The sequence below is a fragment of the Calonectris borealis genome, chromosome 12, assembly GCF_964195595.1.
Source record: "Calonectris borealis chromosome 12, bCalBor7.hap1.2, whole genome shotgun sequence".
Taxonomy (NCBI): domain Eukaryota; kingdom Metazoa; phylum Chordata; class Aves; order Procellariiformes; family Procellariidae; genus Calonectris; species Calonectris borealis.
In genome coordinates, this window is record NC_134323.1 from 2252995 (window position 1) to 2279763 (window position 26769).

The 26769-nt window shown below is 46.3% G+C and overlaps 1 protein-coding gene across 7 annotated transcripts in view; it reads right to left on the reverse strand.

Moving 5' to 3' along the window:
* WDR59 (WD repeat domain 59) overlaps positions 1-26769 on the reverse strand; it is a 49750-nt gene that overhangs the window by 21182 nt on the left and 1799 nt on the right. For 4 of the 7 annotated variants that reach the window (XR_012675341.1, XR_012675340.1, XM_075160975.1 and 1 more), the window contains exons 2-16: positions 24397-24446; positions 22328-22463; positions 18701-18786; positions 17705-17785; positions 15740-15777; positions 13659-13747; positions 13065-13181; positions 12037-12114; positions 10836-10992; positions 9029-9108; positions 6708-6840; positions 3494-3618; positions 2468-2632; positions 1542-1637; positions 4-160 (exon numbers count right to left, since the gene is read on the reverse strand). Coding sequence is in view for 5 of the 7 variants with exons in the window: in XM_075160975.1 (XP_075017076.1) it covers positions 4-160; positions 1542-1637; positions 2468-2632; positions 3494-3618; positions 6708-6840; positions 9029-9108; positions 10836-10992; positions 12037-12114; positions 13065-13181; positions 13659-13747; positions 15740-15777; positions 17705-17785; positions 18701-18786; positions 22328-22463; positions 24397-24446 (1588 nt within the window). In the remaining 2 variants the exon portion in view is untranslated. The remainder of the gene's footprint in view (positions 1-3; positions 161-1541; positions 1638-2467; positions 2633-3493; positions 3619-6707; positions 6841-9028; positions 9109-10835; positions 10993-12036; positions 12115-13064; positions 13182-13658; positions 13748-15739; positions 15778-17704; positions 17786-18700; positions 18787-22327; positions 22464-24396; positions 24447-26769) is intronic. The other 3 variants (XM_075160976.1, XM_075160978.1, XM_075160979.1) reach the window with 3 other exon arrangements.

Consider the following 26769-nt stretch of genomic DNA (forward strand, 5'->3'; position numbering starts at 1 on the left):
AACCTGCACCACAGAACCTGGCTCCAGAGGTCCGTGGAAATGGGATGTTAGAGTCCTGGTAGGAGCCATAGGCATTGGAGACCCGGGCGAACGTGGGCAAGGGGGGTGTTACGGAGTTTGACAAAGCGTAGGGGTTGCTGGACGTGCTGTCCTCTTGGTTCTGAAACAGAAGTTACCCAAGGTCATACTCCTGCTGCCACAGGAAGGAAACCCAGCTGGAGCACTGGGCATTGCATGCCAAGCAGCCTCACGGAAGGTGCTTGTCCTTTGAGCCAGAGCAGATCAAGCACAGAGCACAGTTACTGCTCTGGCTGCAAAGGCACTTGCAAGCACATGTACCTTTGAGGAAAGGGCTTCTCTGGCTGCTTGTCCAGAGATTCCTCTCCCACCACAGCCATGTTGAAATACAGATGAAACAGTGGGAAACTATACAGAAAATCTGACCTTCAGGCTCCGGATATGACTCTCAACACCGGGAGCTAAACCTGATAACCTCATGCAAGTGAGACAAAGTCTCCTTAAATAGGAATACCACAAACTGTGGGGGTCAGGTGCAGGCTGGGAGTCTTGAAGTGAGGAAGGCAGGTGGTGTGAAATACTGGGGGACCTCAGGCCTATCCACAGGAATTTTGGCAGAAATCTGCATTTATTTGGATAAAGAGTACGACAGCTTAGGTTTAAAGGAATTCTTTAAAGGCAGCAGTGCCTGGCTTGAGTCATCAGGTTTCCATAAAATGGAGAAAGTTCCCACTCTTACAACATTACTGCTGAAACCAAACAGAATTAAGCCTTTCCATGTAAAAAAAGTCCTTTACTTCTGATGAATAAACAAAGCCTCTCAGAAGAGAAGCCTGAGGAGACTCTCCAATCTTTTCCTGAATGCTAAAAACACCCACTCCGCTACACTTCACCCACACAGACCTAATACCTGACACTGGGATGCTGAGTAGGTATCACAGATCTCTCAGCTAAGGGCAGAGTGTGACTTGGATTTATCTGCAGTATCATCCCTACAAAACCTCAGCACAAGGTTTCAGAAAAACAGACTTTCACAGTTTCTTTTTATGAGGGAAGAAAACAAAGACCCTAGAATAGGACTAGCAGGATCTTTGACTAGAACTGAGGAGAGGCATCTGCCACTGCCTTTCAGACAAGAATGAATTCTTCAGCTCCCCGAGGCCTCTTATCTTCTCTCGCACAGGATAACCATGCCCTGGCACTCAGTGAGATACACTCTTGAGCTGGGAAGCTACCATGCACCACTAAGACGCTCCAATCTCCTGCTAACCTGAATATCAGTGAGCATGCAGAGTTCCCCAAGGCAGCAAACCTTCAGGGCCTGATTTTCAGAAACAAAACACATCTAATCATCCGCTCAGTTTTCTTCAACATTAACCAGAGGTGCTTACACAAATGTAACGGCCAGTCACAGGGGTCTATTTACATGCCTAATGAGGCCAGACTCTCGCTGCAGAGTCAGAAGTGTGGGATGTGGGAGAAGACAACAAACTAGGGCAGAAAGCCCATGCAGTTCTCCGTACCACAACAGACTCCAGCCAGGAGACCAGCTGACGCAGGCAGGGCTCCAGGCAGCTCTGGTTCCGCTTCACTTTCTGCAGAGAAGTGTCTTTCAATATCTGGAATACATACAAGATGCAGCTTGAATCATGGTTACATCCACACCTTCCCCACATCCTTTTTTGCCTGCAGAACAACTAAGATGCCAGGATCCAGAGAGGCCAAAGACATCCCGTAACACCCACTGGAGCCCGGCTGACCCACTGGTGTGCTGTCTGCTTTGAGAAATGACTGTGAGCTTTGATCAGAGCACCGACGGTCCACCTAGATTCAGCACACTCTCAGCCAGGATTTGGGCTCCTATACTACTGTAGCGCATACATTCCGTACCAGTTTGTGGCACATTGAATCAGTTTTTTTCAGGAAGGAACCCAAATTGATCCATCTACTCGCTGCTGGGGAAGGGATTTCATCAGCAATAGGACTTCCTACACCAGATGATCAAACACCTGGTCTGGAATTAGGGGTGCCTGTGTAAAAAGTCTCCTCACTTTTAAAACAATTTGTGCAGGAGAGCAGGAAGCAACATCCCAGCTCAAAAATATTATCTTTCTGCAGCCGGACACTTAGCTGGCCATTTTGTCTATTATGGGGTTGGGTTGGGGGCAACTGCGTGAGGAGAAGGATGTTAGGGATCCTCAGGCAATACACATCACACAGGAATACAGTACTAGTGAAGAACACATGTTCAAAAGCACCAGTGGAGAAAGACAAATACTAGGCTCCAAGCCCAACAAAAACCTCATCCTAGGAGCTCCACAATGTATCAAAGTGACCTGTGGTACGTCTTCAGCAACACAATAAAACAACGTTTTACTGTGTCAGTAAGCTAGACATCAAGGGTCCAGCATTTGTATATTTATAAAGACAGCGTACACTCCTCACACACCTTCAGCAGCTTTGCCTTCATGGGGGCAGTGATCGAGGTCGGGTTGATGAACTGGAAGGATGGTGCAGCATTATTGGGATACTGGACAGGGAACATCACCAGCATCCTGACTCTGTGGTTGCCGCAGTGCACTGACACCGTACAGCTACGGCTCACCGCATCCATCTGTGTGAGGAAAAGCAATTGCTCTGTAGTTAGATCTCCAAGGACCTTTAAACTTACAGTGGCTTAAATGCATGCTGAGGGGCTGATTTCTCTGCACACCCATAAGACGAAATCATGCTATTCTCAAGGGCAGTTAACACAGTGACAGCAAAAAACCCCAGATGGGGACAGACTCGGCTCGCACCAGCAGACTGCCAGTCCAGCATCCCAGCATCTGCAGACCACAGCCAGCCCAGGCTGCGCCAGGAACCAGGCTCTGCACCCCAGCCCATTCCACCTGACCGTGGAGAGCTCCAGGCCCAGTGCAGCAGTAATAGGCACCATCTAAGATCGTACAGCACTGTCTCAGAAAACTACATCAGGATCATGCCATGAGCTGTGAAACCACAGGGGTGGGAAAGGAGACAGGCAGCTGCCTCCAGCCTCCCATCCCAGTACAGTGCTGTGCCTCCAGTCAGCTTCCACGCACAGAGAAGGGTTTCGCATGCAGGGGAGATGCCAAAACTGAGGGAGAGAGCGCAGGATAGGGAGGGCTCAGCAGATCAGGTTCAGAAACAGTTGAAATTAGATCAGCTGCATGTAGCGGAACAAGTCACTTTCCACTCTGCAGAGAGGAAAACACCGTCCAGCCTTCTCAGGACCAGCGCCAATGTACTTATTGTGCTGAAATACTTTCCTAACTCCCAGTGTCTGGGATTATCCTCTTTCCTACTACCCCTGGCCAAGAGGATCTCTACAGCTCAAAATAAATCTTGTTTACAGGCAGCAGTCACTGCAGCAAAAAAGGTTCCCCTCAAAAAGCTCCGATGAGCCAGCCTGCCCACATCCCCTCCAACAAGCCAGAAAAAGGAAACTCTTTACCTCTACATTGACATTTCGGATCTGCACGTTGATCAGTGAAAACTCCTGCTGCAGCGTCTGAGGCAGACCCAGCTGGTCCGTTTTCTTTCCCACCAGGGGGTCATTCAGGAAATCTTCTTTTAAGGCTGACAGGAAAGATGGAAAACAGGTTGAGACAAGCTATAATAGACAGACACGTGATGCCAGGAGGCAGCCAGACAGCAGGCTTTCCTCTGCTCTTCTAACACATAGAGGTATGAGTTTTACCTGGCAAAGACATGCGAGCTGGAGGGTCTCAGCTGTTGTTTAGAGGCAGGTTTCTGAGCCTTGCTCTTCAAAAAAACAAACCTGTCTGCACACAGGTTTCCCAGGAAGGTTACAGAAGCTCCCTATACTCTGTACAGCCCTAAATGGTCTCTCTCTACTCATTTGAGACCCCTTCTCATCCCTACATAGTACTGCCAGAGCCACAAACAGCTGAACTGGAGCCTCTCGGTTCAGCGGGGAAGAACTGCTGCCAAAGCAGTCTCCAGGAGGAGCTCTGATCTTTGGGACTCACACCCCACCACTCTTGGCTTTCAGGGAATGCTTCCAAAGCATAATAAGGCTTTGGGAGAGAGGAGAGGGTATTTCTGGTCCTAGTAGAGGCTTAATTCATTTCTAGCAGCCGTTTGCATTTAACATTGCAAAGCAGTCTAGTGCTTTAACGGTCTTTAAAGACTCATCTAGATGCTGGGTCTAGCTGTCTGGTTCCAACAGTTTTCAGGAGGACAATAACCCCTGAAGGTCAGAATACATTTAAACAGCCAGGCAAGCGCTGCAGGACACAGGGAATTATGGTTAAGATGGCAAACTTGACTGAGTTTCAGAAGAATTAGTCTCTGCCTGTGGTCGTGCCTGGCTTTTGCCTTGTATCTTGCTATGTACCCCATTAGGGCAGGGGCAGCTCCTTCTGAAGGGGGTTTCGCTGTGGTACCACTTCCTAAGACGACCAAATGTATTTTTAATGATGGCTCCAAGGACACAAGGGAAGTCCCGATTATTCAGCTGTCATTCTCATGCTTGCAATATCATATTGCACAGACTATTAGCAAAAAAATGAACGACAAGAAATGCAAAAAGCTGTCCTTTTACAGGCATTTGCCTAAAAGTTACTCACTTTGCTGCTGGGACAAATACATCTGGTTTTACTGCTGCCCAGAGGGTTGCTGAATTTGGATAGGTAGGATGGTTAGCTACTCATTCCTGTTCGTGATTTTATTATAGTGCTTAGATACATTTCACAAAAGGGAGCTGAAAAAGGGATTAAAGGAAGATCCGTGGCTCTCAGGGAAGATAATTATTTCTAGCTCAAGACACAACATACCTTACTGAAAAGCCATCTCTGAGGTTCCCAATATGGACAGTACCCTCCCTTTGTCTTCTCCTCCCATTCCCTTCCAATTAGATTCCAATCCCCCAAAGCCCACATATTTGTTTAGATTCCTGAAGATCCTTTATAGGCAGCAGCCAGTGAGGAGAGATGTACACTGAAGACACAGCTGGTGGGCTTTCTAATTTACCTGCAGAGCACTGTTCTCTTCAAAGATCCCCCAAAGTGCTTTACTAATATAACATGGAGACTTTGTCTGCAGCTGAAATGCAGCCACCTCCAGGGTGAAACATCAACAGTCCACAACAGCTTTTAGGCTAGAAAGAACTGAAATTCCTACTTAGGGAGTTGCTTATGCATTGATCCTGCAGTCACAGGATTTGCAGCAAAATCTACCCTGCTACAGAAAAGCCGTTTACATTCCCTCTGGCCACAAGAGAAAACTTAACAGTCTGAACCAAAGCCAGACCCACACAGAAACCACACAGGATGTACAAACGTGACCTCATCAGGGACAGTGAAAGAGTTAACTCTCTCCTGTGGAAAAAGAGAGGTCAGGCACCCAGAATGAGAACACTTAATGCTCCCAGCTGGAGCAAGAGAGGCTGTGCTTCCCCACACAGTACTGCTCGTGGCAAGCACAGGTAACCGGGGCTTTTTCTGTCACATTATAAAACCCTCATGTAGACAGAGGTGCTGACAATTTTTAGAAAGTTGTTCTGCTGCCACGCAGGACAGGCAGCAGAGAACAACTTCGCTGGGATTTGCTGGACAGGAAACTTCCAGTTAGGAAGAGATGCCTTCCCTAAGGGACCTTACAGCTGGCTCCTTTATTCAGAGGACAGATATTAGACCACTTCCTCCCCTTCTCTCCAGTTTGTTGGCAAATGAAAGGGAGAATCAAATTGCTTCCCAGTAAGCACGTCACATGGGGATCCATTGTAGCACCCTGCTACAATACAGAAAGGAACTGCGACTTTAAACCCAAGCTAACACAAAGGCATAGGAGCACCCATTTCTTCTCCCTCAGTATTAGACACAGAAATCTTTTTCACGTCATCACCATGGGTCTCAGCTGCTGCAATCTCTTCTATTCTGGTACTTACAGTCTTCAAAAACTAACACCACGAATGTTTAACCCAGCCAGAGCCTTAACCACACAAACCTCCTTCGCATTCCTTCCTTGTATGCCTTTTCTTCCATAAAGCCAAATCAATGCTTTCTGTTAAAGCCTCTGACCCGTTCCCATCCACCCACCTGGTACTCAGAAGTCAGAGATACTATCCCTCCCTCTCTGCTCTGCCAGCCTTCAGCCACCTCTCATCAATACATGAACAAAAATTCACAAGCTCTCTCCATACTGCTTCCAGTGGATGGGAGAAGACACCAGCAAACATCTCCATGTTAGATCAGTTCACACCGTGACCCCAGAAGTGTTTAGGTACCAGGTGTGCTGTAAGCAGCTTGTGTCAGAGTTCCTTATCCATACGCTCCCCTCTTCTGTGGGCTCATCTCTCAGCTTAAACTGAACTACCTTCTTAAGAGCCAGAACTGACTTTCTGATTGCCTTATTTTTGGCAGCAAGCCACAACTATGACCTAAAGAGAATGCAATTAAATTATATTAGTGACAAGAAAGAGCTCCGTTTTACAGCTAGAATGGCATCGTGTTAGAGGAGAAAAAAAACTTGGAGGACCATCCTGAGAAACCCCTGTGCTTTCCCTCCTCCCAGATGGGGAATCCATTAACCTTTGAAACAGCACCAGTTTGTGCTTTGCCTATGATGTTGTTTTCTTATGCCAAGGTGCATCTTCTTCCCAACACAAAAAGAGGTGGTGTTTGAAGTGCTATCGCTTTTCTCACCTTCCTCATCCCCGTGCCCAGAGTTATGCTGGGGCTCAGAGTCCTGGGGGTGAAGGGTCTTGTCTGGCTCTGGCAGATGAGAAATCCCATCGATGAGATCCTCGACTCCATCCAGGATATCGTTAGCGCACAGCTGAAAAGAACAAACACACCCACATGCTGCACAACAGAAACCAAACCGTGGAAAGAGCCACCACTAAACAACTCATTTCTCCAGGGAGCTGGATTTGCAAGGTAGGTCTGTCCACGCAACAGTCATAACTAAGACCTCAGCATTGTTTCTGTGACAAAGACAGATGATCTTCCACTTTCCAGCATCCTCAGCTCTGTCACTTCAGACAGCCTGGCCAAATCTCCTGCTCACTTACAAAGCCACTTAATTGACAGGGCCAGTCTAAGTAACAGAGGTTTTACTTTAATCAAAACTAAAGTTAATGACTAATTCCTTGAATTAATTTGTCAAAACTAGTTTAATTTTTTAGATCGGATATAATAGTAGCACACTTTCTGCTTTTGATATTTACACTCCAGTAGGATCTAGAGATCCAGGTACATACTAGGGGTCCTAGTGTTCTATGTCCTGTATCAAAAAGAGAGAACATGTATTTTAAGTTCAGCACACGAAAACAGGCAAGATGAAGAGAGGAAACACAGGGAGGAGAAAGGATAAGGGTGCGATGTAGCAAATTACAGCATTGGTCACCAGCGACATGCCATCATGTGTGTAGTTTGATCCAGACAAAGACAAGGACAAAAGAGTGGGAGCCAGCAGAGGAAGAGTGAAGGCTCTGACATGGATGACCAATTGGTTTAAAGACAGGAAAGAAATAAAATATTCACAAATATATCAGGTAGGAGTAAAGGCTCATTTTTCACAGAGAAGGTTTGTTACAGACCTGCAGGACTCCTGCAGGATCTGTGCTGGGAACACATGCTTCTCAACATATTCATTAAAAACCTGGAATAGGAGGTGAATAGCGACATGACCAGGTCTGCTGATGCCACCAAGTAATTCAGGGTAGTAACAAGAGTGGCTGACTGCAAACAATCACAGAAGGACCTTACAGGAGTAACTATATTAAAATGAAAGTTGAACTTCAGTTCAGATAAATATAAAGCAATGCATACAGAGGAAAAACGGCAAGTTCAAGCTGACTGAAGGAACAAGACGTAGAGGCCAGACTAAGCTGATGTTTTCATGGAATTATGCCCAACAATTTGAAAACCAAAATGAGTACTGGGAATTCTTTGGAAAGAACAAAGTTCAGATCCACATCCCAAAAAGTATATAGTAGAACTGAAAAAAGGTCATGAAAGGCAAAAGGGCAATCAAAGTTCTCGTACCAGGGATGAAGTAAATCAAGACTTTTTGACTTGAAAAAGGGGGCAGCTGAGGAAGGATATGATGGAGGTTTACAGAATCATGAGTAGCACAGGCAAGATGGCTGCTCATTTCATCTTCAAAGTAATGAAACTAGCAGGTTGCAAAATAAACAAATGAAAGGAGCTGTTTTTCCACACAACATGCAGAAAAGCCATGAAACTCCTTGTTCATAGGATGTTTAAGGTAACAAAAATTTACACAGATCCAAGAAAAGACAGAACAAGTCTATAGAAGTGAAACTCATCAAGCTCTGTCAAATACAAAGATGCCAGACTCAATGAGCCTCGAAGCTGCAAACTGCAGGAGGCTGGGAGGGCATTTGAGAGAAACCTCACTCCATACTTGCCTTGTTCTTATCCTCTTCCAAGACATCCACAGCTGAAGATGAGACAGGGCAATATGGGCTATCGTGGCCATATGAACCTCTGGTCTGACCCAGCACAGCTGTTCTAGTAATTGCATCAGGAATTTGTAACTGCTGCCAGACAGCAGAACAACAGGATTCACACTGCCTGCACCAGGCTAAGAGGCAAAGGAAACAAGGGGAGGAAGCGAAGGGCACAATCCCTACCTTTACCTGATATCTAAAATGCCAAGAAAGAGTCATACAGTCTTGCAGCCATGGAGGTGGCATCTTCAGAGGCAATGCAAGCGGTAACTGATCTCCACCTTCCCCAAACGACTTCTACGCTTCCTGTTACACAGCAAAGCGGCCTTGCACTTCCACAGAAGCTTTTGAGGCACAGAGAGAGGCCTCGTCACAGGTCTCCCTGGGGATGTTTCTGGGCTGGAGCTGGAGAGGAAAGTGAAGCGGCAGCTGGCTGCTGTGTCTGCAGCTCTAGGATGTCAGAGGAGCGACTGGGAGTGCAAGGAAAGGGAGGTAAATCCAGCCTGTAAGAAAACTGCCTACAGTTCAAGATCAAAAGTGTTTACGTACCCTCTGCAGCTGAGAATCAATCCGCCACATCCGCAGAGTCTGATCACGGGACCACGTAACCAGCTGGTAGTCTTTAGAACCTAAAAAGGACAGAAACAACTTATAGACCCCACTGAAAACAGAGACTATCTCAGCCCTGTGTTTAGTCTAAACGGATTCGAGCAAGCCAGCAGGGAGATCCAATAGATAAGGCACTAAACCAAAAGGCAGTGAGTCCTTTTCTGCTTTGAATTGACCTAGGTGCATCAGCCTTTCTGCTTCCCTGCACCATGGTTACCACACCTCTAAATGGGGTATAATTTACAGGCAAAAAGCACAAAGTTAAATATAATGAATGTAACGCAAGTTTTCCAACGAGGAATGAACAAGATCTACTACAATACTTATTTAAATAGAAGAAATAATATAGTTGAGAAACAGATTTATTTTTACGATAACTGTAGAGTCAAAATATCTTTTAGTTCATCATACCTGTTTCAAGATGCAGATGTTTTAAAACATTTCTAAGCTAAGAGAAGCTGGTTCTACCCTTCCCCTTTTTCCTTCTGAAAGACTTGGATGATACCAAGACAAGTTCAGGTTGTAATGAAACACATCTAGCCACATACTGTCTATCAACAGGTAACGGTACACAGACTTACTTATGCCCATGTTTAGGCCTTGTGATACAGTTTAAGTTTCGCCTGTCAAACAGCTGCTACACTTAAGAATTTGCTGCTGCACAGCTGCTTCCTACACCCCTCTGCTGAGGCACAGGGGCTGTCTAAATACAGCACAGCAGACTGTGTGGAAGGAGATTTGCGCTATCTTGGTTGTCTCCGCATTGAAGCGGACTTGGAATGCTTGTACGATTGATTTATGTTGCTTGAGACGAGCATGACTTCCAACCTCGGATATGTATCTATTAACTCAGCTAAGACAACACAACTGTGGTTCAAGCCTGCTTGTGAATATTCATTCACAAGCTGCCTTAGACTGCGCCTCCACATCCTAACACGGATCTATATCGCTTTCCTCTTTTTGAAAGATGAAAAGCAAGGTATAGAGAAGAAGGTGACTTAACTGAATTGCCCCAGCAGCTGGTGGCAGAGGGTTGGACCAGAATTTTTACACGGCACTGCAAGGCAGTATCACAAGTGACACCAAAGCCAGACGTGTTTGTTCTGTCGATGGCAGCTGAGGTGCTGGAAACAAAGCTGTGCTCTGTGTGGTTATCCAACCTCTAATAAGGAATCTCCTATATTTAGCTGCCTACACTGGAAAATTTAGTCAGGGTTGAATTCTAACAGCAGTCTCTCTATCCCACGCTCTTCCTCTCGGGCCTCTGCCAGCGCACAGATAAGGTGGGTTCGCTGAGTCTGCGGTCTGGGAAATGCCGGAGGCTGCTGACCTAGGCAGTGACGTGAGGGGTTAACTGGTTAGCCTGCAGCTCTGAGCAGGGGGAGGGTGCCTGCACTCGTGCACCCATCTAATAGTTTGTACAATTTATTCTGAAAGATCCATTTAAAAATAGACTCACAGGAGAGTGGAAGCAATTAGAGTCACCGCTGACCCACTCAGCATTTGGTAGATTTGCTTTGTTAGCATGGGAACAACAGGGCAATGCTTCTGCGGACAGTGCCATAAAACAAGTACAAAACAGCTATAACTTGAGGGGAGGCAGGGAAGTGGGCAGGAGCTACTCCAAGGAAAGACAAGAGTCAAACTGCAATAGCATAAGCATCGCAGCCAGAAGCCAGGCCTCCACATCCCTGGTTAGCCGATGGCCACAGCGCAGGGGAGAGAGCACATCCAGCCCTGAACTCACCTTCTTTCTGCTTCCTCCACTGAAACTCCAGCACCACGTCATCATGTCCCACGAAAGTGTGCACAGGCGTGTTCAAGTCAAAGACATTCCAGAGAAGGAGACTGTTCTCTCGCCGGAGCTGGGGGACCATCACTGTCACCAGCCCATTGCTGAAAGGCTTGACAGAAAAACACCCTTCCAGTTAGCCTTGGGGAATTATGCTCCCATGCTGCTGTTATCAGTTTTACTCAAATTTTTCCCTTTTCCCACCAACAAGAATGCATGGGTTTTAAAGGAGCTCAGCACAAAACAGAAACAGGCCTAAAACTGGGAGGGTCCAAGGCAATTGCTGTGCAAAACCAGTGCCTTACAATGGATAAGATGTAGTACACCGACATATTGAATGCACCTCACTTAAGATTAATCATTTCTTTCTGCTGCTTCCTCACTTTTCAGCTGTGAGGCTGGAGGGATTTCACCCTTGACTTTTCACATGGGATCCCTACGGCATTTTGCCTGGAGCTGCAAGAACTGCTGCCTGAGGACTGAGCCCCAGCAGCTGCCGCTCAGGGTCACGACGTTCAGAGGAACGCTGGAACCCAGTCCTACACCCCCCACCATGGGGATGGGGAAAGGCAAACAAAGACTCAAGGCACAGCACTGGCTTCAGGCCACATTCAGATGTCTGGGGAAGAGAACGGATATGACTGATGTTAAGAGTCTTAGCTTCACATGGCTGGGTGCTTGCTCTATAAAAGGCAACAGTTCTTGGATTTGATATGCTGTAAGAGCCCGTTGTGGCATACTTGGAAACCTTGGGGGTAGAGGAGGCACTCAGGGAGGGCAGAAGACCGCTGCATTGCTCTGCGCAACAGGTACCAATACTGGAGCTGAGCGGAAAAACAGGACAGTGAGAGCAGCAGCCACCTTCCGAGCCTCCTGCTCCCAGAGTCAACCACCTGCACCTGGGCTTCTCCCCCTGAGGAAGACGATGCCAAAGATTGGGATCTCACGCTACTAGTCATTCCTTTTCCCAAGTGCCCCCATTGCAGACATTGCTTTTCTAAGCCTTTTAAGCACCAAGAGGGATTTTTAAAATCAACTTAATCATGTTCAGTGGTAGAACTGGTGAGAAACCCTTCAGCAGTTCTTCTTTATTTAATGCCTTTTTGTGCTTTTGCTCTCACAGCACAAGTGGGGCTGGTGGGAGTTTCTCACTCACCGTGTATCTTGCCTTCCAGACGGGAACCTGGCAGGGAAGAATATTGAGGTATTTCCGAGGCTGACGGTAATCCCAGAACTTCAAAAAAACCCAAAAAGACAAGCAAAGGCAGGAGTCAGCTGGCTATACTTTCAGGCTGCAGTTTTCCATGTGGCTTGCAGATATAACAGAATGAAAAACATGCCAGGGCGCCCACAGCATCATTAGTAATCCCTTTCATTAACAGCAGAGATGGCCCCAAAGGACAAATATCAAGCTATCAGCATCTGGCAGCATCCCTTAGACAACGAGTGACTTGGGGTCATATTCACAGTGATCATAGCTTGAGTAATTAGAGCAGGGAGCCAGGCAGCCTGCTTGGGCTTTCAGAGCTACAAGGTACCCTGCAGGCTCCCAGCCAATGTGCCAGTCCAGACTGGAGGCAGGCCCACCCTGCTGTTACTGCTAATTTTGTAATGAAGAATCTAACCTTTTGCTTTGCTAGAATACACATCAATTGCATTTGCCTCAGAGCTTAGCTAAATGTGAATGAACTCCATTTGGCTGACATACAAAGCACACAATTTCCCCCCAGGTAAAAGGCCCTGCATAGCAATGCTTGCAGGCAGTCTCCTATTGACAACCCAATTAAACATGAGTTTGGGAACCCCAGGGACTGCAGTATGTCTCCCCCCAAGTTGCTGTAACCAGCTTGAGGCTGGCAAGACTGCATTTTGGGGAGAAGGCTCTTCTGGTACGTGTGGCCAGCTCCCTTGTGGCAAGCAACGGGCAGAAGTGGTTGTTTTCACCTTCAGTACTGCCCAGACAGATATGTGGCAAACATATGTGCACCCATCCTGCAATGATTTCTCTGCCTGTTCTGTAAGCGCACCCCTGGCTCAACACACACACAGGCTGCCAGAAACGGAAAAATAAGGATCCAGATCTTGCCAATGGCAAGCACTCCCCAAGACTTCAGCAGTATGAGAAGGGGATCTGCTCCATCATTCTGACATCTCTCAAGCAGGAGTCCCAGAAGCAACACTTACCCTGACAGAGTTGTCCTGGCTGGAAGTGGCCAACGTATACTCATTGTCAGGATGCCAATCCAGACCGTGGATTTTAGAGAGATGAGCTGCCAAGTACTCTACTGCAGTGCTGGGTTTCTGCAAGGAGAGACATTTTCCTTCTCAGCACAGGACTCCTGAAATTTGGTCTAGTTCTTTGGCATAAAGAGAGACACTTGAACAAGAGCAAGAGGTGGAACACCCTCCTGCTGCGGAAAGGCAAATAGCTCAGCAAAAGTAGTTGAAGGAAAGGTCCTGTGAAGACGTGGCAAATTCCAGTGACCAAGTGCAGCCCTGAACCATGCTTTATACTCAGTAAAACAGTTAAGTACTATGAGATCAAAAGCAAAATGCTAATGGGCACAGTTTCTGGGGAAGGTGGCTATCGACATGGTCTCTTCAGGCTCGCAGGCTCCCAATTCTCTCCAGTTTAAATCTACCCACAAGACAGACTTGGGATAAAGTAGTACATTTTTCTCAGTATTTATCTGTGACCAGAGGGATGATGATGATGACCAGATGATGTATCGGCTAAGTGGGAATATGCAGAGGCTGCTCAAGAGACTCTCAGCTCACCCTTTTGTCCCATATTCGCACATCCCCGTCATGGCTTGTTGCTAAACAGTTGGCGTTTTTCTTGTTCCATTTGACCTGGGAAGCTCCAGCTGTAGCATAAAGAGAGCAGGTCAAAAAAAGCAATTAAAAAGTAAATGGCACAACAGACCCTTGACCTGGGCTTAGAGCTGCTGCTTTTAGCACGGAAAAGGCAGTTCAGAGGAAAGATATCCCAGAAGCCAGCATGAAGGATGGCAGGAAAAGGATTAACTCCCAATTCCTCAGCTTAGTGTTTGTGTCCTGAGGACCTCAAAGTAAGAGTGTTTCAGTTACACGCTTAGAGATCTTCATCGCAATTTCTAGCCATTCCACCTGATTAAAAAACTCATGTCCATTAGTTCAGATGGAGCAACTTCCTCCAGCCAAGAACTGCAGGTTCATCACGCCCTCCCAAATCCCTTCTGTTTTCATTCAAGCTACTTCCAGGTGCTTAAGGATTGATTCTTTTGTCTCCCCAACACCCTCTATACTATCTGATGCTGTACAGGGAATCACTGTTATTGATCTATTATTAAAATACAGGTGTAGGAGAAGGCTGCAGTGCAGGTGGACCTCGTGTCTGGCCAGCTGGAAGTAGACTCACTGGGTGGACCAGAATGCCCAACTGGCAAAATACATCACAGAAGTCAGACATCAATGGCATTGTAAAGAAACTGGATTGACGGTCCAGATGTGATTACATGATACCATGAGAGACTCAGTCAAGTACCTAAAATCAGAACTTGGTTGGTTATTTCTAATAAGCAGCAAAATATAGCTTCAGTTGATGTGGATTGTTCAGATATTGTAAGAGAAATACATGTTCTGTTCATCCTTATTCTGCCAGTATTTTCAAAACATTTTAAGCTATCAGAAAGGTGAGGTCCATGAGAACACTAAATGGATCTCAGCCTGCTGCTATTCCCCACCTTCACAACCCACCTCCTTCTGCATGGTGAGCAGATTCATCCTGACAACCTGGCAAAAAGCTCGTCCAGGGGGAAAAAAAGCTGCAAACAGGCTGCCAGCTGATTGATTTGATCCACTCACTGAAGGGTACAAAATGTCCGGACCAGCGCTAAACATGGGAGGAAGGCATGGGAGGAAGGAAGCTTTCTGGGGAGCTAGCTGCTGGGCTGGTTCAGCTGACCCATGAAACCTCGTCCCAGCCACCAGAACCAAACACTGCTTCTCTCTGATTTAGTAAGGTTTTTGCGTTACTGTAATAGAGAGGTTTGCTGGCTGGGAGAGATGTGGAGCCTAAGGAGATCTAAGCAGCAGAGTATGAGAGAAACACATTGCGAGGATTGCTGTAATACTGGGGACAGTAACTCAGGAAAAGGACGTTTTGCTCGTCATCCGTACTTCGCCCAGTTCCAACACGCAGCCGGTGAGGACTGACACATGGCACCTGCCAGCAGGCGGTATTACAGGCGGCTGGGCAGTTGCACTGCCAACAGCCATGACAAGTGCCTTTCCAGAGCAAGCGCAGCCCAAAGAGAGCGCCTTCGTGTCACTGCTGCAGCTGCCTGCACGTTGAAAGTGCCCCAGGGAAGCAGATACAGCCGGTTAACGTACCCAGCCCCTCAGCAAGTAAGGGGGCAGGCTGGCAGTCAGCAGCATTCAACACCACTGCCTGGGGTGCGATTTAGTTTCTCAGCTGATTCAATCAAACATAAAAGGACATGGAGAAATTGCAGACAAACACAGGACAAGCAATGCAAGAGGGTCGTTTAGCAGGGAAGAAGCTACTCAGGTCTAGAAGGCACAAATGCCATGTGACTGTCCACCAATTTTAGGACAGACAGTCCAAGCACCACCACTGCCCTCCATGTCTGGGAACCTCCAAGAGGCTCCACATCCCTTCTGCATTCTGCTCCTCTAAAAGGAGCTGTGAACTGGAGCCTCTCAGGCTGCTACTACACGGGACACTCACTGTGGTGGCACTTCTGTACTCTGCCACGTTCAGCCTCGGAGCACAAAGGGAGGGAGGAATAACAGCAGGGGCATACTACAATAGGCTTGTTTAATGCCTGCGTCACACACACACACATCATACTTACCGACCGCAGAGAGGGAGACTGTAGGCTTCCTGGTGTCTCTGAAACACAACGTGGCTAATGTGAGTACCCACAGCATAGCCCAGCAGGTCCAGCCTCCCCAGTGAGCTCCCTGCTATTCCAGGACTAATTTTATTGCTGCCTCTTGGGAGCTAATGTGCATTCTGCTTACCAAAATACACCACGTTAAATGGAATAAAGAGGTGACCAGCTGGAGGACAACAGCCATTCTGGCTTGCCACCACATACAGCAGCAAGTTTAGGACATAGGATGGAGTTGAAGGGGACTAAAGAGAGGAGAAACACGTGCAAAATGTGGCATGTTGCAACTGGGCAGGCAAGGAAACACTGGGCTCACAAAGTGTTGCTGCAGGAAGCAACAAAACAGCCTTTCCCAGGAGGATTAAAAGGAACAGACAAAAGCCACTGATGTGTTTGTCAAGCCTTTGCAGACCTGATTCAAGGCAGATGGAGCAGTGACTTCAGAGCAAAGACTTCACGTCTAGCATATAACAACAAAATTAGTAGGAAATAAGCCCAGCTGTGTGCAGACTCTACAGACCAAATTCTATGGTGGTAGAAGCCAGTGCAGCACCATGACAACTCCTAGCAGCCAGGACACGGATCAAGGCAATAACCTGCTCTTTGACCTTGCTCCTCAGGAAGTCACCTGCCCTTTCATGAAAAATGCCAGTGAAAATGAGGAATATTGTCTTCAGCTTTTTGTGTTTACTGAAAAGCAGAACATTTTCTGGAATGGACTGCACCTCTTCCTCTAAGAATTTCTGCCTAAACAAAAAGTTATTTTGTATGAAAAATTAAGTGGGGAATTTCCAGCTACCCTTACTGCAGGGCTACCTCCCTAGGGTGTCATTAGAGACAGCCGCTTCAGAAGGATGTTCATTTGCTGGAGGCCAGCAGCCCCAGGAGCGCACTGCCCCAGCAAGCTCAGAGACCTTACCAGCACAAGTGGGATGTAGAGGCTAGTCAGAGACTGCTTAAGTAAGCATTTCTGGACAAGTGATACACACGGATACAAAATGATGGAAGGGCACAATAGAGTTAAAGCAGGACTTCTGATAACAACCTTCAGAAAACTCTATTTTTTTGCTTGGCACTAAGATAGTATCACAGGAAAACACAACCAGCAGTTATTGTCTCTCTATGTCTTTTAATTACACATTAATAATATATTGCCATTCTCAAGCACCATTTAACCAAGGATCTAAGTGCTTCATAGGAGCTAAACAAGCCTCAGGGCAGCCTGGTGCAGTGGGGTTATATAATTATCCTCCTATTATAACTGAGCAAGGGAGGCAGAGAGGAACAAAGAGACTTGCCGGGGATCATAAAGAGTTGCTGTACAGCCAGCAAGAGAACCCAGCAGTCCCAGTGCCAGCTCCTTGCTTCTCAGGTGTAAAATGCAGGGTTTTAATACTAGTGGGTTTGGAAAGAGCTGTTACCCTGAAATTACTCATGATAAAAAGAATCAGGAAGCAAGGGAAGACACGAACAGGAAAAGATTCCTGAATACCACTGCTAGTCTTCCCATCACGGAGGGAGAGTCAGCAACGATCACTGAATTTAGTGGAAAATGACTGCAGGATCATGAAATGGTGCTCATTCATTCAGCTAAAAACCCCAACAGGTTGAGGAACACTTTTGGGTTCCAGGAAAAACTCCCGAGGAATGATCTGAAGTGGGTAGGGAGTGCAGCCAGTCAGTATTTTTTCAAAACAGGAGCACAAGTGTGGCTTAACTGTACCACTCTACTGCCCTTCATTGACTCTGAACTGGCTTGAAAGTAGGGGAACAAAAATCATCTTTGAGATTATGGGAAGCAGATGAAACCCCTGCAAGCACAGCTGAAGAGCAGCGCCCATCAGCGCATGCTTTGCCCTGCAAGCTGCTAATTATGGAAAGGAGTCCAATGATTTCTCTGCAGTGCAGAAACATACTGATTCTTACTTGATGTCCCAGATGTAGATGTACGTGTCAACAGAACTGGTGACCAGTAGGTCTGGCTCAAACACCGCCCAGTCCAAGTCGCTGCAAATGCAAAATCATAGTAGGTCAGCAAAGAAAAGTGCACACAGTTTGCATCAACTTCTCATAAGCCCCCAGTACATTTCTCCAACAAATCCATGGCCACTCCATGACATCTACTGAAACTTTTTAAGTAAAAAGCAAGATCTTAATCATTTCTCTAAATAAATTCCAAGAAGCAAAGAAATTCTCCTAAGTAAATTCCAGTGAAGCATCCTCCTAGCCCTGAACTTTACAGCTAACATGTGTGTGCTCTTTCCTCCACAGGAAAAGGGACGCTGTCTCAGTGAGTTCCCAGTTACCACGCGTTCTTGGCATCAACCCTTCACTCTGGGATGCCTTCCTGTTGGGCTCACCAGGTGCACCTGGGACACAAACAGCCTCCAGTCAGCCATCTCAAGGGCTGCGATCACTTTCCACAGTGAGGAGCTGGAGTCAAAACAGTCTTTCACCCGCATTTCCAGCCTAGCACTAAAATACACTCCTAGAACCAGAGGTAGAGATCTCCCCTGCACCACCGTAACACACTGTGAACTTGATCTTTGGGATTACCTGCTTTAATTATGCTGCTATCACACAGAAACGTGGCTGGGATTCAATCTAACAAACATGCTGCTATCCGTTTCCCAGATGATGGTCACTGTTCATTACAAGGACAGCAGCCTAAGGCAATGACACTCGAGCCATCAAAGGCTAAGTTGATATACTGGGGGGAGCCATAAGAGGGTGAGCAGCTTCACATCTGACATCATCTCCAAATGGGAAGGCAGGACAGAAGGGCAGACAGTACAGCCCAGAAAAGTGAGTAAAAACAGGCTCAGAGCAGAGCCTGAGTGGGGCCAGGACCAAAAAATTCATTTTCTATGAAACAACCCATCGTTTTCCAGCCAGCAGTCCGCAGCATCGCTGGCTCCTCACCTGATCACACGTGTGTGTCCTTGCAGCGATGTGCAAACTTCACCATTACCTTCCTTCCACTTATACAGGTCAACTCGCTGATTGCTCTGAAATTAGATGGAAGATAGGAGACATTGTCAGATGAACAAGGTAGGACAGGAATCCATGTGTCAGAACCAGGTTCCCTTCTCTTTGAACAACCTCAGTTACCAATGAGTCACACTGTAGTTAGCAAAGTCCTTGCCCAAAGCAGGAGAGCAAAGATGAACCTACATGCTTGCAAGGACTCTCAAAAGCTTACGCTTCAATTACACCCACTTAAAAATGGAGATAAGAATGGGAGAAAAAAAAATTACATTGCAAAACATTTCCACAAAATTATGTTCTCAGAGCTTTTATTTCCTAACAACACGCTGTAACTGCAGGCAACAGGCAGACAAATTCTCTCTGCAGGAATACCCTGCCAGTCTGTTCAGATTCACAACCGGAGTTTTCAGTGAAGAGGATGATGGATCACCACTGGTCCTCCTCAACTCTCCCTCGATTCCCTTCTGGGATAATCAGGGCCATTGCCAAACACGAACAATAGAGTCTAATGACTTCAAGGTCACCTCCTCAAGGGTACTTCCATCCTTGCCAGCCCACGGAAAAAAGCCTTAAGTGCTTATCACTAACTGTAAACCACAGGAGTAAACCAGATGAATCAATGACAATATTATTTAGGGCTTCTTCCCTCATTCCAGGAATAAATCCTCCCCCAAATGCAGCCACACACAAAGTTACTTGAAACCAGTTATTGTGCTTTAAGTTCGTATTCTGCCTCAGTCAAGGTTCACTTCAGCCCAAGCCAACTCTAGTCTTTCTGGGACAGGAATTGCCTTTTTGGGTGCATATATAGCACCAAGCACAGTGGGTTTTGGGCCATGATTGGAAATTCATGTTGACTTCGCAAAAACAGAAATAACATGACTTCAAAATTTTGTCTTCATTAGCTCCTTGTTTTGAAACTTACAGGCAGATGAGGGAAAAGATAATAGAGAAAAAACTTATTTTACCTTTTCTGTGACAGGTTTTTGTGATGGTGTGTTTGTTTTTTTTTTACCCCAAAGCTGCTTGATATGAATTTGAACTTGCAGATGAATAAAACACTCCAGCCTTCCCTGAAATGGAAGGTCTCCTCCCAACTCAGCATTAATATGTGGCATTTCTCTAATAGCTCACAGCAGGGCTGCACAAGAGCTCGGGGCAAGGAAAACTCCTTGCATGTTTCTCATTGACAGAAGGATTTAAGGGGGTAGAGTGAAATTACCCAACAGGATTTGTCCAGGACTCCAGAGTTGATGCTACAAGATAAGGATCACCAGAAGTTTCTCAGACTCTTAGTGGGGCATCTCACATGGAAAGTGTTGCTTGTAGCACCAGGTATGGGAGAATGACAGCTCCTCCCAGCACGATTTTCTAAAAAACGTGCTTCTTGTGATAAGTATCAGCATACGCTTCCAACAATTTCATCACCCTCTTGTTCAAGTATTTGTGACCACACAAAAGAAGTAACAAGGATCTAGGATGGAAAACAATGGCATTTCTGAAACAACAGCTTAGGAGTCCTCAGAAATGTGCTTGAGCCACAGGGCAGACACAGCCAAGCACAGCAAGAAGATGTGTTTCAGCTCTTCTGGAAAGAAGCTAAAAAAATAAGAAGCCCTTATCCAAACACAAGGACAGACTTCCCCTCTGCCTGCACCACTTCCAATTAACAGCACTGCAAACCAGGTGAAGCTGTTGGCAAACAGGATGGTAGCCTTTTATGCTCCCTTTCCATCCACAGGGATGCAGAGGGATAGGACTCTCAGGGCTCTACAACACTTGTGTATACTTGTTCAGGTATACCTGAACATATGACGACCTCAACAGCGGACCCATGGGGGACTGAGAACCAGCTTGAGTCCAGAGGAGCAAATCACATCTTCACAGTACTGAATCCAAGCTGATTTAGCCTTCCCAATGCATCTTTGTCCCCTTAGGTATGGCCCTCAAAAATATCCACACTGCCTCCAGACTTGACCTGGGACACACAGATCTGAGCACACGCTGTAAATCTGCTTTCCACTTCTAAACAAGACAGGCTAAATTCTAGTCCTAGGACAGCGCTGTACTGCGTCAGCACCAAAATGCCAGCCAACTGTGAGATGGCTGAAAGGAGGTGTTTCTGACCCAAACTGGAAAAGCTACCCAATCTCATCTTGGGGATTCTTCACCTGATGTGTGTCAGCAACTATGTCTAAATCACCGTAGCATTTTAGCATCTTCATTTATAAACCAGAGCAGCAAGGTTTGATGCCAGCTACATCTAGTTTCAGTCTGGAACAAGATGGGTTCCTGTGTCCGCTCAGGGCAGCAAGAGACCGGAGTGCTCAAATGGGCGAGATGGGCCCAGCTCCCCTTTGCAGCAGGATCCTGCTCAGATCAGCACTAACCGATCACTGGATATTGCCTTCAGAGTGTGTTTTAAAAGCAGCTTTCCTCCTCTACTCATGGCCTGCACAGCACATTTCCTTACTTGGTTTTGATTTTCACAGACTGTATCCAGAAGTGGCACTGAAAGACTCCTTTTTGCAAGTTTTACTAACTCTCCACTCAGAAGCAGGCAGCTGCTGAAGGCACCTTTAAAATGTTGGTCATGTACGAGAGCTGGGAGGAGACAGGCTGGGGAATGTCAGAGAGCAAATAAGCAAAGGCTCCTAACTGACAACACCGGTCCACTTTTAAGACTGCCTTTAATGTCAATCATAGCCAATCCATGAAGCAAAAGGAATACAAATCCCAGGAAACCACCTTCAGCTAACTGTTTTCTCAAAAAAACCAGATGAAACCTCTCTAACCCCGGCTATTCCAGGACTCTTAGGCTATAAAAGCAGATGCATGGCAGCAAAGGCACTTCGCCATGAGAACAGCCTGCTCTCCGGTAGTGCCGGTTGCTGCAGCGCTGTGGTTGCTGGTTAAGACTGCTGCTAGCAGAAGCTCAGGGCTCTGGATGAACAGGCTACAGAGCATGATAGACCGAGTAAAGATCGGAGCTAAAAACTGCACTGAAGTCTCAGACGGCCACTACTGCTTCTTCAGACCAGCTTATTTACTTCTCCACATACTGAGCAAGAACTCCTCACTGACTCGGTCCCTGCCGATCTGCAAACCTGGATTGTTACAGTGGTGAGCCAGTATTGACTTGTGCTATTTACAGACTGCCTGGTGCACCACATCCCACCAGGAAGGCAGGGAGGTGAAAACAAAACAGCACAGAGCAAGAAATTCAATAAGTGCGCAAATCTCATAACAGAATGGAAGTTAGGAAGAGAGCACATCCCCCCTTTCTTCCAGAAAAGGACCATTTGGATGCCCGATTTATTTGACAAAGTGTTTTATAAAAGACAAGCAAGCAAAACTAGATTCAACACTGACCGACCAATAACTGAGAACCTCAAGCCAAATACCTCCCTGGCAGTAAATCAGAGTTAGGCCTTGATCTTGCAATGTGACTTGCAGGGGCGTGCCTGTGCCAGCTCCCTACAGCCTTCCAAGTCTGCAGAAGTCCACCCATAAAAGACCGGGGAAGATGATGAGCTACAGTTTCTAAATGAGTGAACTTACCGAAGCTGCAAAGTAGTACGCGTAGCTGTCGTGTGGGTTCCACTGCACCGCCCCGATGTCCCACTTGCTCTGTCGGGAGATCTTTCGATGACCCTCATTTGGTGCATCCAGGTTGACTATGTAGAGGAAACGGCGGCTGCAAGACACACAGATACAAAGAGGCTGTATCGCACAGGACTGATCTCAAAACCCCAAGCTGATATGGAGCTCACAGCCTTGTGCCTAGAGGACCAAAGAAGAGAAGCATTTGACAAGACAGATGAAAATACTATTCCTGAGAATGCTACATTTGACCACATACTTCAAAAAGGTCTACATTTAAAAAAATATATGAAAAGACACTGAAATTACACAGGATTTGCAAATGTAATGGGTAGTTCAGACCACAAAAAAACCCCAGGTAACTAAGATACAAAAGAAAGTGCTGGGAAATGGTGCAAACACATCCAAATACGCCTTGCTAGCCTAATGCAGCAGCAGCAGCAGCGCCGAGGTGGCACAGGGCTGGGAGTGCAACGCAATAGCTTCACAGGAGCCAGCATCAGTCTGGAGAGGTGGCTCTGAGCAAGAGTTAATGAGCCTTGACAAACACAAGATTATTCTGCGTGGCTGCGTGTTTCCACACCACGCTGTTTGGGGGGCTTGGTTCCGCAGACAGTACAAGTACACCTGCACAGAGCTAGCTCAGCTGCAGCAGCTTATTAATGTGGGTGGACACAGCACGGCGCTGATCGGGATATATTACTTACCTGAGCTAACCCTACATGCTGTAGAGATATATTTGCATGATGCTACACCTGAGTTCATACATCCTGCTGGATGTGGCAACTCCCCACAAAGCTAGGCAAGCCATCATTCCCTCCACAGTGTGATTCATCTTACAAGCAAGATAAACCGCCCAGAAATAATTGTGAGCCAGCTGAACTCTAATGGAAGACCAGCACCAAAACATATTGAACCATATATAATTAACCACAGCAGCATCACATATGTCAGCTGCGTAGCAAGCACACAGCTGCTCTGAGCACTGTGAATTTTCCCAAGAGAAGAAACACAAAGAACATCTTTGCTGCCTTTCCAGACCAAAGTCCTCAGGGCTCCCTATTCTGAAAAGTGAAGATGTCAAGCCCTCTGAGGCTCTCACACAGCTTTAAAAATAACGGAGGCAAATCCTGAAGGGCTGCTCAGGAGAAGCCTGAAATGCAGAGGGCCATGGACCTGACGTTGAATTGCAGGCAGGCCATCCCCAGCTCACTGTTGGCCCAAATAAGCAAGCTGTGAAACTGGGCAGGTGTAAGGAGGAAGAAGCATCAAGTGAGACCCAAACCAGCTGAGCTGGTTATTCCTGTGCAGGGCTGCTGGACTAAGGGTTTACATGGAAGCGAGCACGCCTCCAAGTTGTGTCAAAGGATATGTTTCCTCTAAGACTGACCAAAGGTCAGCGGCACCCCCACGATCCAGAATTTGAAGTGAACATCCTAATTGGGGTGGTAATTGTGTCACTGACAGTGGGACAGGAATAGCTGTTAGTACTGAAAGGTGGCAGCTGGGCAGGCAACTGCTGAGCTGTTTGAAGACTTGCCCTGGAGGTGGCTACATAATGCCAAGCCCTCCTGGGAGCTCTGGCAGCTTGGAGTCTATGGCACCTACTGCTCTTGTTGAGTGTCACCCCACACTGAACCAGTACAGGAGCAGGTCAGCAAGCTTGGCTCCTCTGCCCAAATACGCCACCGGAATATTTGGGACAAATTTTGTCTTAAGGAAATGATTTAATCTGTATTTTAAACAGAATTCAAACAGTACTTCATGATGCTCCACCTCCCACAAGTGGATTTGGGAAAGCATGCATCCGGAAAGCCAGTATTTTCTTGTGCTGTTGTTTCTGGCTTTCCACTCTGTATCCCATTGGAAATGTGACCCAGAATCCTTTTCATCAAGCCTTGAACAGAATTCAGCTGCACCTTTCTGAAACAATACATCAGCCCTTCCATTGAGGTCAGCCTGAAGGTTGCTGATTTGGCTTGCGGAAATGACTGTCATACATTTCTAATGGGGACTGTCACACTCACCCCGAGAGTACTGCGCGCTGTCCCAGGCAATCCACTGACATCGCAGTCGCCTGTTAAAGAGAAACAGAGAACAAAACTAAATTATACCTGTCAGGTCAGCTTCTCAGTCAAACACACAGCTTTGGGGAGGAGTTCAGGAAAACCTGCCAGCTCATCTTCACAGTATAAACTGCTATGGTAAGAGTCAAGGCTGATATATGTCAGGGATGGTAGAAGTAACGTCCCCTTAAAGAACCACAGATGGGTGACGGGGGGTAGCGGTTGATTTTGGGGTGCAGGATAGCACACAGAAGACATCTTTGTAGGAGTAAACTGAAGACAAGACCTGGCAGACACCATTACAAGCACTGAGACCTTGCTCCCTTCTCCCTGCTATGGCAATCACAGCTGCAGCCTTTCAATCAGCAATTGCTAATAATCCGTATTAATCAGCCTCTGCTCCTGCTCAGGAGCTTTCTCAGTCTCTCTCTCTTCCATTGCAGGGCCAGATTTAATTATATATGTACTGCGAGATAGAAGTGCAACCATTTGTGTATGGCTGGTCTCCAAAAATGAAAGATGGCTAAGAGGCATCAGAATTTACTTTGGCATTGCTTGGAAAGAAGGCTAAGAGATAACTTAAATGCCATAAGAAGAAAAAAAAATAAAGACCGTTTGAACATTGTCTTCCCTTCTTTTCATTCAGAATGGAATTGGCCGATCATCTCGTTTAATTGCCAAGAGAATAAAGGGAAGTTTTACTTGGAAAGCTGAACAGTTCAGCCCATAAACATAGATATGGCTTCAATGCAGTTTTTAGCAGCACAAAATCAGAATACGTCCCATATTCTTCAAACTAACTGCTATCATCTTCAAAGCCACCTCTCTGAAGGCTCAGGATGTCTCTGCTGCTGCTTAGGATTCTGCTAAGTACTCTCAGCGTGGATGTAACAAGACTTCAGGATGTCCCACAGCTACTACTTACAAGCATCACTAAAACCAGACAGACAATATGGCAATCCCACTCCATTTCAATCAGATTTGACAGAATAACCATCACAAAAGCCTACCTTTTTCAACTAGGGCCCCATCCCCTGCTTGCAAGTACCCCAACTAAGGGAAAAACAGCATCACAGGCTCATTCTTCACTAGAGACCAAGAGTCCACATGGGAAAGAGCTACAATTGCCTGCAGAGTTTCAGCAGGAGTCCACAATAAACCCCAGGCCTACCTAACCAAGGTACCTAACCTAAGATTAACCTAACCTAAGGCATAGCATATACCCTAACCAAGCCGAGTTTCACCACTTTTGCTGCTCCAGGAACAACCCGCTTTCATTGCTTTTTCCTAGGTAGCAAATCCAGTCTTCCGGCAAGGTTTTCCTAGTCCTAAAACTAATGCTGTAAATAAGAAGCCAGTTTTAAAATCTCTAAATGGTAAAGAAATAATTCCAGCTTCCTAGATTTCACAGCGCCTTGCAAAACAACAAAGCGGGTTACTAAAAGCAAGCAGGAGAAGGAAGTTTTCCCAGGTGACACACATTTCACTTGTGAGGAATCAAAATGAGGATCACTAAAGCGATTACTGGAACAAGAACTTTTTCATGTGATGAAGAGCTCGTCAGCCAACACATTTCATACAGCTGTGGCCATCTTTCCTCAAGGCAGAAAAAACCCATCAATTTAAAGTGATTGATAATTTCATATACGAGTTTATTTTTTCTGGTGTTGGCACCAGGATCTCATACATCCTTACAAATCGTTTTTAATAATGAACATTGGTAAACTGTTTTTCCAGGCACATCATAAAATGTAATGAGTAATCAGAATGAAGTAAAAAGCTTCATGTGACAGGCTGCTACTCCGGTGGGTCACAAACGGAGTTGTTTTATGGCAATAAACAGTTCCCTACAATACTACAGTCTTATCTAGGCAACAGGAAAAAAACCAAATAGCTGTCATTTAATGTGCTTAGTGTATTGATAAGTCAGTCTTCACAGCACAACCTTCCAGAAGGGGGGAGTTGAAACTGAACAGACCAACCTGAAAGCAGTTTTTATCCTAAAACAACAATCAGGATAGCTAGAATTGCTGTTTATGAGTAACAATTATGTGAATAAGCACAGTAGAAGTACCACACATTTGAAAACCAGCTCTGAGCCCACAGCCCAGGCAGCATCTTCTCAGACTTCAAACGTCTACTTTAGCATTTCACTTGATTTCTGTTAGGCAAGCCAAGAAAAACACCTTTTCATGTCTGAACTTACATTAGTTTTGAATCTAGCTTCATTTTCTCCACCTGAAAGGCAACAGACCAAACCGATTTGCTGAGGCTATACTGGTTTTCGAGAGCGGCAAACTCTTAGCAAGAAAGACCAGTTCCCTGCATAGCTAA